Source organism: Oncorhynchus masou, chromosome 25 (assembly GCF_036934945.1).
Source record: "Oncorhynchus masou masou isolate Uvic2021 chromosome 25, UVic_Omas_1.1, whole genome shotgun sequence".
NCBI lineage: Eukaryota > Metazoa > Chordata > Actinopteri > Salmoniformes > Salmonidae > Oncorhynchus > Oncorhynchus masou.
The window spans coordinates 27,338,196-27,351,201 of record NC_088236.1 but is presented as its reverse complement, the minus strand read 5'-3'; the positions used below and the strand labels follow the sequence as shown (position 1 = coordinate 27,351,201).

Sequence of the window (13,006 nt, the reverse complement as noted above, 5' to 3'; positions counted from 1 at the left end):
CCTGTCACCCTAGACCCACTTAAATTTGTTTCCCGTCCCAAAAGGTCCACAGACAATGCAATCGCCGTCACACTGCCCTATCCCATCTGGACAAAAGGAATACCTATGTAAGAATGCTGTTCATTGACTACAGCTCAGCATTCAACACCATAGTACCCTCCAAGCACATCATTAAGCTCGAGGCCTTAGGTCTGAACTCTGCCCTGTGCAATTGAGTCCTGGACTTGACGGGCCGCCCCCAAGTGGTGAAGGTAGGAAACAACACCTACACTTCGCTGATCCTCAACACTGGGGCCCCACAAGGGTATGTGCTCAGCTCCTCCTGTACTCCCTGTTCACCCATGACTACGTGGCCATGCATGCAGTGGTAGGCTTGATTACCAACAACGACGAGACAGCCTACAGGAAGGAGGTGAGGGCACTGGGAGTCTGGTGTCAAGAAAATAACCTCTCACTCAACGTCAACAAAACAAATGAGATGATCGTGGACTTCAGGAAACAGCAGAGAGAGCACCCCCCTATCCACATCGATGGGACAGTAGTGGAGAGGGTAGTAAGTTTTAAATTCCTCGGCGTACACGTCAATGACAAACTGAATTGGTCCACCCACACAGACAGTGTCGTGAAGAAGGCGCAGCAGTGCCTCTTCAACCTCTGATCCAAGGTTTTACCAGCCCTGATTGCGCAATCGATATGCTGACACAATTTAGGGAATCTTGTTCAGATTAGCCTTGTTAAAATCCCCAGCTACAATGAATGCAGCCTCAGGAGATGTGGTTTATAGTTTGCAAAGTGTCAAATAAAGTTTGTTCAGGGCCATCGATGTGTTTGCTTGGGGGGGAATATATACGGCTGTGATTATAATCGAAGAGAATTCCCTTGGTAGATAATGCGGTCGACATTTGATCGTGAGGAATTCTAAGTCAGGTGAACAGAAGGACTTGAGTTCCTGTATGTTGTTGTGATCACACCATGTCTCATTAATCACAAGGCATACCCTCCCGCCCCTATTCTTACCAGAAAGATGGTTGTTTCTGTCGGCGCGATGCATGAAGAAACCAACTGGCTGCACCGATTCCGTTAGCGTCTCTCGAGTGAGCCATGTTTCCGTGAAGCAAAGAACGTTACAGTCTCTGAAATGGTTGATACTAAATTATTTGACTTCATATGGAGGAATTAACATAATTATTTAAGAAAAACGGTAATATTTAGCACCCAACGTGAGGGAGGGTTGAATGCTCTGGATTTTAAAACCTCTAATATAATATTTAAGATTAAATGGATACAAAACAATTTAAGAAAAAAGGATTGCATCTGGAGTATCATCCCTAATTTAATATTCCAACAAATGGGTGGTCTTGAATTCTTACTCGAATGCAACTTTGATATGGGTAAAATCCCTATTAAGCTTGCAAACTTTCTCAAACAAGTACTTCTAACTTGGAACTTCATGTACATACACAATTTTTCCCCTCATAGGTACAGAATCTGGAATAATAAAGACATAAGATACAAAAACAAGTCTTTGTTTTTCCAGAACTGGTTTGACAACAACATTATTTGGGTTAAACAATTATTGAATAATGATGGACAGCCATATGATTATCCAGAATTTATTAGAACACACAATGTTACATTCACTCCTGAGGAGTATCAAATTGTTGTTAGAGCTGTCCCTAAAGGTGCTATTCTTCTTTTAGGAGATTATAACAATACTCCAAGTGCAACTGTTGAGGATTTTGTAGCCTCAATACAACTAGAAGGAATGAACATTTGAAACTATAAATGTAATAACATGTATATAAGGAAACTATGCCCATATGTTACTATTCCCTCTGCTAAAATGTACTGGAGTGCAGCCCTAGGACAAGTGAACTGGAACAAAGTCTCATTGTTATCTGGTAAATATTGTATATCTAATAAGGTGAAATAAGTATCATACAAACTCATTCATAGAATCTACCCTGTAAAGACCTTTATTATACACAGATTTAAAATAGCTATTGATAACAAATGTGTATTTTGTGATTGTGACCTAGAGACTCTTGACCATTTATTTTGGGACTGCTCTTATGTCAGAAGATTCTGATGTGAGTTAGATGATTTTATTTTAAAAGAAACTATTAATGTTAATTTGAAAGACTCTGATATTATGTTTTATTTTGAACCAAATGATATGGACCCTGATTTAACTTTCATTGTTAATTTGGTTATCTTTCATGGAAAATTCTTTGTCCATAAAATGAAGTGGGCAGAAAACAACCACCTTATCTTATGTAAGATAGAATTTAAATATTATTTTGAAATGATCAGTAAATGTAAAATCAAAAAAGCAATACGCACCATAAAAGTATTTCACCAATTGAAAATGAATCTTGATATGTAATACTGTCTGTTAGGTTTATGTACTCTTGTTTGTATATTTCGTTTTTTTTTTTTTTTTTGTATTTGTTGTGTTCATAATAAAATACAATAAAAAATATTTTTTTATTTTTTTCAAATTGTAGCTAAAATTGTCCAGTGCTAGCTAACTATAGTACTGTTGACGAACACCATTCCGTACACATTTGCGCAACCGCAGCATTCAAACGAGGCTGCAGTGAAAATTAATGGAACTAACTGTGTTGGCATCAAAATCCTGAGGTGTGAAGTACGTTTCTATTCAAGCATTGATTCATTTGCATGGCAATGGCCGGATAGTATTGGAGAGAAATTGAAAAACGACTCTGATGTTTTACGTTAAATTGTGATGTGACATGATGTAACGTACGGCACGCATAATGCAGCTCATTCTGTTTCGTACAGTTTCTCTCGCAGATTAGAAACAAAAGGAACAGGGTAAAGGGGGATACCTAGTCAATTGTACAACTGAATGCGTAAAAAAAAAAGTTTAATGCGTCATCACTGCAAACCATCATGATTCTCAAAAGCCGCTGTTTACTTCTGAAGATAACTTAAGCGACGCCCTAAAAACTTGATTCAACTTCGACACAAACCTTCGAATAGGTATGTACTGACACGTAAATAAAACTCTTTATAAAGAGTTTAAATAATATTTTAGAGGTGATAATTTGGACAGATTGGGGGAAAAAGCCGTATCCCACACGGCTAATCTCCCCCATTCCCTATCACGCAGTAGGTTTCGCTTCCCAATCCGCTATTTTTAAAAAGACCCGACAGAGCCTTCAATCATGCAGAGACGGGCAGCATGACGGTCTCGTCAATGATTTTGCTGGAAAGGGGAGAAATTGTACTGTAAATTGTAATGGTATTCATATTACAGTTGACCTGGAACTATTACGTTTTTTTAAGGGCGCTAAAATAAGTTAACTTGTATGTTACAGCGCGATGTACAAAAGTGAGTTAGCTAACAAGAAGTTGCTTCATCTTCACTGGCTGCGATATATTTGATCCTTATGCCATACTGCTACGAATAGCTTTTGTCCCCATATGTATGCTTTGTTTCCATGTCTTGAATGTCCCTTTCCTTGTATTGTGTCTTTTCTGCGCCATTTGCAGGTAGTGGACCACTATGAGAACCCAATAAATGTGAGTTCCATAGACAAGAACGCCAAGAATGTGGGGACTGGTTTGGTGGGTGCACCTGCATGTGGGGACGTTATGAAACTCCAGCGAGGTCAGTTCAAAAAGCTTGCTTATGTCTTTTGTCTTTCCCTTTGTGCTGTTATCTGTGCCCAATAATGTTTGTACCATGTGTTGTGTTGCTGCCTTGCTATGTTGTGTCTTAGGTCTTGTATGTGTTCTTGTGTTTTGTCCTATATTTTTTATGTTTTATTTTAAATCCTTGTCCCCACAGGAGGCCTTTTGGTAGGCCGTCATTGTAAGTAAGAATTTGTTCTTAACATATTTGCCAAATTAAATAAATGTGCAGTGGATTGTTTTGTAATCCTTTTGGTATTATTTGTTTTTCCTTGTCTGGGGTTTGATACTAAGTTCATAAGTATTGGTCTTTTCAGTCGTGCAACTGTTAAATATCTGCTTGTCTGCAGATCCAAGTGGATGAAAAGGGAAAGATAGTGGATGCTAGTGTAACAGTATAACTTTAGTCCGTCCCCTCGCCCCTACCCGAGCTCGAACCAGGGACCCTCTGCACACAGACAAGTCACCCACGAAGCATCGTTACCCATCGCTCCACAAAAGCCGCAGCCCATGCAGAGCAAGGGGAACCACTACTTCAAGGTCTCAAAGCAAGTGACGTCACCGATTGAAACGCTATTAGCGCACACCACCGCTAACTAGCTAGCCATTTCACATCGGTTACACTCACCCCCCTTTTGACTTCCTCCTTTTCCGCAGCAACCAGTGATCCGGGTCAACAGCATCAATGTAACAGTAACTGTTCTCTAGTAACAAGAGTGGGTAAAGTGCAAATCTGTAAGTTGATCAGCCCAAATTTGACACTACTCTTCTCTGCATCATGCTGGTAGGATTGGGGTTTAGGTTTATTCTCCTATATGTTTCCACTTGCAGATTGACAAAGCTCTTAAGATCAAGAACACTGATATTGCCAATGAACTCTGCCTTCGACCAGTCAAGCTTCATTGCTCTAGTCAGTCAAACAAACCGATACTACAATAGGGACATGGTCTAATACCTACAGTGCCTTGCTTCAGAAATATTCATACCCCTCGACTTAATCCACATTTTGTTACAGCCTGAATTCAAAGTGAGAGAAACTATTTCATCCATTATCTCCACACAATACCCCATGAAAGTTTAAACATGTTTGCAAATGTATTAAATTAGATATCTCACATACATACTGTAAAAGTATTCACAACCCTGAGTCAAACATGTTAGAATCAGCGATGGCAGCTGTGAGTCTTTCTGGGTAAGTCTAAGAGCTTTGCACACCTGGATTGTACAATATTTGTACATTTTTAAAGAACTTTCAAGTTGGTTGTTGATCATAGCTGGAGAGCCATTTTCAAGCCAATTTTAAGTAAAAACTACCTATGCCACCTTGGTAAGCAACTCCAGTGTACATTTGGCCCTGTGTTTTTAGGTTGTCCTGCTGAAAGATGCATTTGACTCCCAATGTCTATTGGAAAGGAAACTGAACCACGTTTTCCTCTAGGATTTTGCCTGTGCTTAGCTCTATTATTTTTGTCCTTGCTGATAAACATACCCATAACATGATGCAGCCACCGCCATGCTTGAAATTATGAAGTGGTACTCCCTGCGGTTGTATTCAGCACATAGTTAATATCTTTGCAAACATGATGCATGCTCTGGAATACTTTTTTAAATTCTGTACAGGCTTCCTTTTCACGCTGTCATTTAGGTTAGTGTTGTTTCTCCTATCATAGCTTTTCAAGTCTCCATTGGTCTCATGGTGAAATCCCTGAGTAGTTTCCTTCCTCTCTGGTAACAGAGTTAGGAAGGACACCTGTATCTTTGTAGTGACTGGGTGTATTTTAATAACCAAACCATGCTCAAAGTGATATTCAATGTCTGTTTTATTTTGACCCATCTACCAGTAGGTTTTTTTCTTCTTTAAGGCATTGGAAAAACCTCCCTGGTCTTTGTGGTTGAATCTGTGTTTGAAATTCACTGCTCAACTGAGGGACCTTACAATTCTGTGTGTGGGGTATAGAGATGAGGTACTCATTCAAAAATCATGTTGGACACAGCGAGTCCATGCAACTTAACATTTTTACTTTACTTGACTTGAATACTTGACTCAAGACATTTCAGCTTTATTTATTCATAAATGTTTAAAAACAATTCAAATTTGACCGTATGGGGTATTGTGCGTAGGCCAGTGACACAACCTCAATTTAATCCATTTGAAATTCAGGCTGTAACAATGTGTAAAGACTTTGTTTCTGAAGCCACTGTATATTCCAGATGTTGGCGCAATATTTTCTTTCTCCCTCTGTTATTCATCTCCATTTACTGCTTGCAGGGGATGCTATAAAGGCAGCCTTGGCAGACTACAGGCTCAAACAGAAGGAAACGAGGTGGTAGCAAAACTCAAATCAGTCCCGGTTCTTCCCAATCGCCTTGCTCTGACATCCTAACCACCTGTGTGATGCAGGTCTCAAAAGGTGAACATGACAGGTCAACAGTCATGGCCAAGTTCGCCAATGTGTAATTGATGCTTTCAGTTTAAACCGTATCAGAACTGCTGGAGAGTGTTTACTGTTAAGTTATGGCAGATGTTAAGAATTGTTTGTTTGCCGTTATGTATGACAATTCTCAAATGATAATCCTAAATGTTGAAATGGAATCAAACAATCCTATTTTGTATTTACAACTCCCAAGAAAGGCATTTTAAACTTAATTAAAGGACTACATTTTTGATGTACATTACCAAAAATCTCATCAAGTTTTGTTTAGTTGGCTCTAAAGACAGCATCATGTTTCTGGTGGCAAGTTACAACTAGACAATTGAGGTAGTTACATTTCAGTAATTGAACTGATAGTGCCATTGCACAAAAATACAAAATACTGATCTTTGTCACTCTGGGGGACACATTGTCCCTACTGTTGATCTCAAATCACAGCAAGTGTGATTCATTCATCTGTGTGTTGCAGTTAACATTTTGATAAGATTATTTTTAAATACATTTGACTCTCATGATTGCTGAAATGGGGCCACCCTCTGGTTATGCGCAAGGATCCGTTTCAGGATCAGCAGCACTGCTAGCATGAGAAGACCCACCAGCACACACAACACAGCCAACAGGCTTATAACTGCTGATAAGCCCTGTTGAGTGAGGGTTCTGGGAGTGGGCGCAGGTAAGGAGCTAGCCTTGTTTGTGGAACTTGTTGCCTCTACAGCAATTGAATTACCAGGAGGGTATCGGCCTGTAGAATTGTCTAAACACCTGGGCTCCTCAATTGGTAAAGAAGTGGTGGAAGGCTCCTTGGGTGGGGCTACAGATGGTGTTGAATTCAGAGACAAGCAGTCCTCATAGCTTAGATCCTGTAAAGTGTAGTGGTCAGAAAGAAGCTGAAACACAGCAGTATCTTGGTGATGATAAGGTGCTTGAGTGGGGCTTTCTACATTGTGAAATGTTCCCTTCAATTCTTGCTTTGACAAACCAGAGATACTTCCAAAATCCCTGGTTTTGATGGGTAAGTATAGAAAACCAGGCACAAGGGTTTTCACTGTGAAGGTACCCAGCTGTCTCTCTGGCTTGGTGGTGAAACTAAGGTGAGAGACTTTCTCATTAGGCTTTAGAACCCGTGGACAGATAGCCATGACAGAGAGGGTTAGGAGCATGTGATGTGCAAGGTGTGTTGGTTCGGCACACACCAGGTCAGTGGCCATCTTCAGCCTTCCATTCAGTAGCCACCGGTACAGGTACAGGATGTCACACTCACACACCCACAGGTTGTTGGCCAGCTCCACAGAATGGAGACTTGGCAGCCCGTCAAAGGCGCTCTCTGGCACTGAGCGCAGGCAGTTGCTGTTGATCTTCAGGACCTGCAAGTTGACCAGTGCATTCAGCGAGGGGAGGTCCAGGGCAGAGATGCAGTTAGCTGATAGGTCTAAGTGGGTGAGGGAGGCTGGAAGGTTCAGAGGCAGGCTGTTTAGTTGGTTCCCTTTCAGTGTCAGAACCTGCAGCCTCCCCAGGCCCAGCAGAGCCCCTGGCTGGATGGCACGGATGCGGTTGTCCTCCAGGTCTAAGCGGGTGAGGTTGCCCAACTGGCGCAGGGCCCCGGTGGTGATGTAGGTGATGCGGTTCTTCTGCAGCTGCAGGGTCTCCAGGCTGGGGGGCAGGCCCCGGGGGAAGTGAGCCAGTTGGTTGTGGCTGAGGCTGAGCTCTTGCAAGCTAGAGAAGGGCCGAAGTCGGTGGTCCACATTACAAAGCTGGTTCCGGGCCACAGAGAGGACAGATGTGTTGAGAGGGACGGAGACTGGCAAGGACCTCAGGCCCAGGGACTCACAGAGGACCAGCAGCCCAGGGTGAGGACAGCAGCAGCCTTCTGGACAGGGGGATGTCACAAGGCAGGCCAGTGGAGACACACAGAGAACCAGTAGGAGACCATAGAGGCACCACAGCATGGCTCACTTGGAGGAAGAGGAAGGAGAAAGGACAAGGCAACATTAGACATGGAGATAGGTAGATTGCAGCTTGTGCCTTGCTACCAATGACTAACTAATTAGGAAAAAAACTACAGCTGCATGCAAAGCATTTAGTATCAGACAACAGTGTGTGTTTCTGATACTGAAGGCAATTTCAGAGGCTGATGTCCATTTGGATGGATAGAACTATAAGGAAGGGGAGTCAGACTATTCAGAGCTGTTATTCCATATGAAGCTTGATGTTTTAAAAGATAAGACCGTGCTGATAGTGAATCCAATGTGTTCAATGACTTAACTGAATAAATATATATTTTTTTTTAAAACAGACATTGTAAATCAAAGTAATTGGCATACATTTTTATACACAACCTGTAACTTCTACTGTACCATTCCTCCAAGGCTCTGTTTCATCCACTCTTCCCAAGAAGCTGACCAGCCAAGACGGCTATGATCCACGGTGACTGACTCTCTCCAGAAACCAGTCTTTGACAATTCCAACCAGCTGCCCATCAAAGTTTAATGAACCCTTAAGGTGCTCTGTTACCGGTTTTGTATCCTCTTCATCTTCCAAATGAATTCAATGTTCCTATTCCTTTAAGGGCAGATGGACAACACTGAAGTCTCAAAATAGAAACACAGCAATAGTCTCAGTCTTCAGGAGAAGATCTCCCTCTGGTAGCGTCTTCTCTACGGTTATCCTCCAGGTCATATGGCATCCTTTAGCATGCTGTCACTCTGCGAAGTATGATTAAATGAAGCCAAGTCAGTGTTATTGACAGCCCGAGACACTTTGGGTGGTCCTGTCCTGTGGTTGTGTGCCTTCTGTTCTCCAGGTGGACAGAGTTAGAGTGCAGGGGTAGTATTATTCCAGAATTATTTAGCACCTTGTTGACAAAAGAGCAGGGAATCAGATCCTGGTGTGAGGCTCCTTCAGGGCTCACCTTTCAGGCACGACAAGGCTTCACTTGCTTTTGGGCTGTTCTGCCTTCATCTTTGATGTTTGTTCTTTCTTAACGTGAGTGAATAACTGGCCTTCTGCAATGGGATCAAACTTCGTTTTCACTTTGAAAACAAATTGGTATTTATGATATACAGTGCCTTGCGAAAGTATTCGGCCCCCTTGAACTTTGCGACCTTTTGCCACATTTCAGGGCTTCAAACAGAGATATAAAACAATTTTTTTGTGAAGAATCAACAACAAGTGGGACACAATCATGAAGTGGAACGACATTTATTGGATATTTCAAACTTTTAACAAATCAAAAACTGAAATTGGGCGTGCAAAATTATTCAGCCCCCTTAAGTTAATACTTTGTAGCGCCACCTTTTGCTGCGATTACAGCTGTAAGTCGCGTGGGGTATGTCTCTATCAGTTTTGCACATCGAGAGACTGAAATGTTTTCCCATTCCTCCTTGCAAAACAGCTCGAGCTCAGTGAGGTTGGATGGAGAGCATTTGTGAACAGCAGTTTTCAGTTCTTTCCACAGATTCTCAATTGGATTCAGGTCTGGACTTTGACTTGGCCATTCTAACACCTGGATATGTTTATTTTTTAACCATTCCATTGTAGATTTTGCTTTATGTTTTGGATCATTGTCTTGTTGGTTGACAAATCTCCGTCCCAGTCTCAGGTCTTTTGCAGACTCCATCAGGTTTTATAGAATGGTCCTGTATTTGGCTCCATCCATCTTCCCATCAATTTTAACCATCTTCCCTGTCCCTGCTGAAGAAAAACAGGCCCAAACCATGATGCGGCCACCACCATGTTTGACAGTGGGTATGGTGTGTTCAGGGTGATGAGCTGTGTTGCTTTTACACCAAACATAACGTTTTGCATTGTTGCCAAAAAGTTCAATTTTGGTTTTGTCTGACCAGAGCACCTTCTTCCACATGTTTGGTGTGTCTCCCAGGTGGCTTGTGGCAAACTTTAAACACCACTTTTTATGGATATCTTTAAGAAATGGCTTTCTTCTTGCCACTCTTCCATAAAGGCCAGATTTGTGCAATATATGACTGATTGTTGTCCTATGGACAGAGTCTCCTACCTCAGCTGTCGATCTCTGCAGTTCATCCAGAGTGATCATGGGCCTCTTGGCTGCATCTCTGATCAGTCTTCTCCTTGTATGAGCTGAAAGTTTAGAGGGACGGCCAGGTCTTGGTAGATTTGCAGTAGTCTGATACTTCTTCCATTTCAATATTCTCGCTTGCACAGTGCTCCTTGGGATGTTTAAAGCTTGGGAAATCTTTTTGTATCCAAATCCGGCTTTAAACTTCTTACAACAGTATCTCGGACCTGCCTGGTGTGTTCCTTGTTCTTCATGATGCTCTCTGCGCTTTTAACGGACCTCTGAGACTATCACAGTGCAGGTGCATTTATACAGAGACTTGATTACACACAGGTGGATTGTATTTATCATCATTAGATCATTCAGAGATCCTCACTGAACTTCTGGAGAGAGTTTGCTGCACTGAATGTAAAGGGGCTGAATAATTCTGCACGCCCAATTTTTCAGTTTTTGATTTGTTAAAAAAGTTTGAAATATCCAATAAATGTTGTTCCACTTCATGAGTGTCCCACTTGTTGTTGATTCTTCAAACAAATACAGTTTTATATCTATGTTTGAAGCCTGAAATGTGGCAAAAGGTTGCAAAGTTCAAGGGAGCCGAATACTTTCGCAAGGCACTGTACATGCCTCCCCTTTCTGTGAAAAAGAGCAATCGGATATTTTATAATTAAATCATAAACAAAGATGCAATCAATACTTTATTTTTTCTGTAACGGATATTGCAATTATTTCTGCACAGTTATTTATAGGCATTTTCATATTAAGGCATCAAGTTTTTTTAGGGTCTGTTTTTAATTGTTTCTTGCAACAGCTGCTAAATCCTCTCACAATACTTACAATGTTTGGAGGGCAGCAGTTGCATGCCATTTAACCAATAGCTTACATTTTCTTTTCAGGAAATAGGCCAATCTTTACATATCCCTGGTACAAAATCAGATAAGTGATTTATCTTCAAGTAACCTGACTTGATATGGGCATGTGGACAAATCAGTGTCTTGTTTTCAAATACACTCATGTCCAGTTTCAGAGCAAAGTACTTCATGTTGTTGGATTGACAGCTGTTGAAATATTGATCGCATCTTGTACGGAAGCAAGGGAACAAGACAAAGGAGCTCTCTCGTCATCTCAAGGCTCTGGTGCCTTTCACTGGCTTTGTGTTTGGGCATGACATTACATAGTGGTGCCAGCCTCCTGTCCCTGGCCAATCAGGTGACACTACAGCCATATTTTCCCCTGTAATGTGTGAGTGGGCAGGGTATTTCAGTCTGTCACGGAAATATTTATTATAGCTTATATAATATGAACCGAAAAATACAATTTTCAACGCAGACAAAGTACATGCAGTAGTATGCATGTCACTATAATCTTTTTTTAAACATTTTTTTTTTTACACATTTGAGAACAGGCCTAACAAACCAGACAGCTTTTCTTCAAACATAGGCTACTGAAGTTATTCTTGGGTAAAAATAGATGAAAATGAGGGGCTCCAACGTAGTATCAAATGTTTTTACACACCCTGTGGCCCAATTGGCAGCACTAACATTCGGGCATAGTCAAACTCCATATTGCAATTTGTTAAAGGGAAAATTGTGAAATCTCTTCCTCATACTCAGACTTTTACACTTACAATTTCAATAAAAACAAATATATCAACCATACCTCTTTATTGAAGCTGGACAAAAATAAAATAAAAAAACTACCACAATCTACAGCAGAACTGAGGGTCATGGTAAAACAATCCATAAAGGGATTCAGGAGAATCTTTGGATTTTACTTGACTTTAGAATTAAATAAGTACCAGTATTAATAAAATTAGTATGCACTGATCTTAAACCTGCAAATCACACGTTTAGTTTGAAAAAAATAAAAAATAATCTGCTCTACCCATATAGCATTTGCAAATTCTCTAAAATAATAATCCATAAATCACCCAGTGTGACATGTATGAAAATGCATGTAATTTCAAAATGTTTAATTCCACTCAAATAATTCCCATCAATTAATTGAGTAGAGTTAGAGAATTATGTTTGGCTTTCTTGCTTCACAAATGCCAACTTTCTTTTCTCTGTGTGATCTAAATGTAACAGACAAAATAAAGTTAACACCAACATAAGGCGTCTTAATAGGGCCACGAGCCACCAGAACAGCTTCAATGCACCTTGGCATAGATTCTACTTGTGTCTGGAACTCTGTTGGAGGGATGTGACACCATTTATCCATGAGAAATTCCATAATTTGCTGTTTTGTTGATGGTGGTGGAAAACGGCGTCTCAGGCGACGCTCCAGAATCTCCCATAAGTTTAAAACTGGGTTGCGATCTGATGACAGATGGCCAAAGCACATGGTCTACAGCATTTTCATGCTCATCAAATCATTCAGTGACCACCTGAGGATGGGAGCATGGTCATCCTGGAAGAGACCACTCCCATCAGGATAGAACTGATTCACCATTGGTTGGGTGATCACTCAGAATGGCTGTGTATTTATTGCCATTTACCTTGCCCTCTAAGGGGTTGTGTGGACCTAAACCATGCCAGGAAAATGCACCCCACACCATAACAGCCTTCATTTACTCAAGTGTTTCTTTTATTTTGGCATTTACCTCTACATCTCTTTAGTAAAGCTAAACTGATCAGTACAATTTCCCAACGGTAATAACAACATGCAAACATCCTATAAATACTGTCTTTGTATAATGTCTTCTTTTTTACTATCAACAATTGATTAACCAATCTCATTTCACAATGACCCTTTTATACATCAAGAGAAGTATAGGAAGAATAATTTATACAGTACCAGTCAAAAGTTGACACCTACTCATTCCAGGTTTTTAAATGGTTATTTTTTACTATTTTCTACAAAGTAGAATAATAGTTTAGAC

General features: G+C 40.8%; 1 protein-coding gene across 1 annotated transcript; it reads left to right on the top strand.

The window, feature by feature from the left end:
* The first annotated feature begins 355 nt into the window (after positions 1 to 355).
* Positions 356 to 6,320, top strand: LOC135513611 (iron-sulfur cluster assembly enzyme ISCU-like). Its single transcript, XM_064936491.1, has 5 exons — positions 356 to 412; positions 3,520 to 3,684; positions 4,318 to 4,347; positions 4,492 to 4,570; positions 5,921 to 6,320. The coding sequence occupies exons 1-5, from the start codon at positions 356 to 358 to the stop codon at positions 5,989 to 5,991; spliced, it is 402 nt and encodes a 133-aa protein (XP_064792563.1). The 3' UTR covers positions 5,992 to 6,320.
* Positions 6,321 to 13,006: the final 6,686 nt, after the last annotated feature.

Coding starts and splice junctions, on each gene's coding strand:
- LOC135513611 (XM_064936491.1), top strand. CDS start 356: ATGCATGCAGTGGTAGGCTTGATTACCAACAACGACGAGACAGCCTAC. Junction 413..3,519: donor AGACAGCCTACAGGAAGGAG/GTGAGGGCACTG, acceptor CGCCATTTGCAG/GTAGTGGACCACTATGAGAA. Junction 4,348..4,491: donor TCCGGGTCAACAGCATCAAT/GTAACAGTAACT, acceptor TTCCACTTGCAG/ATTGACAAAGCTCTTAAGAT.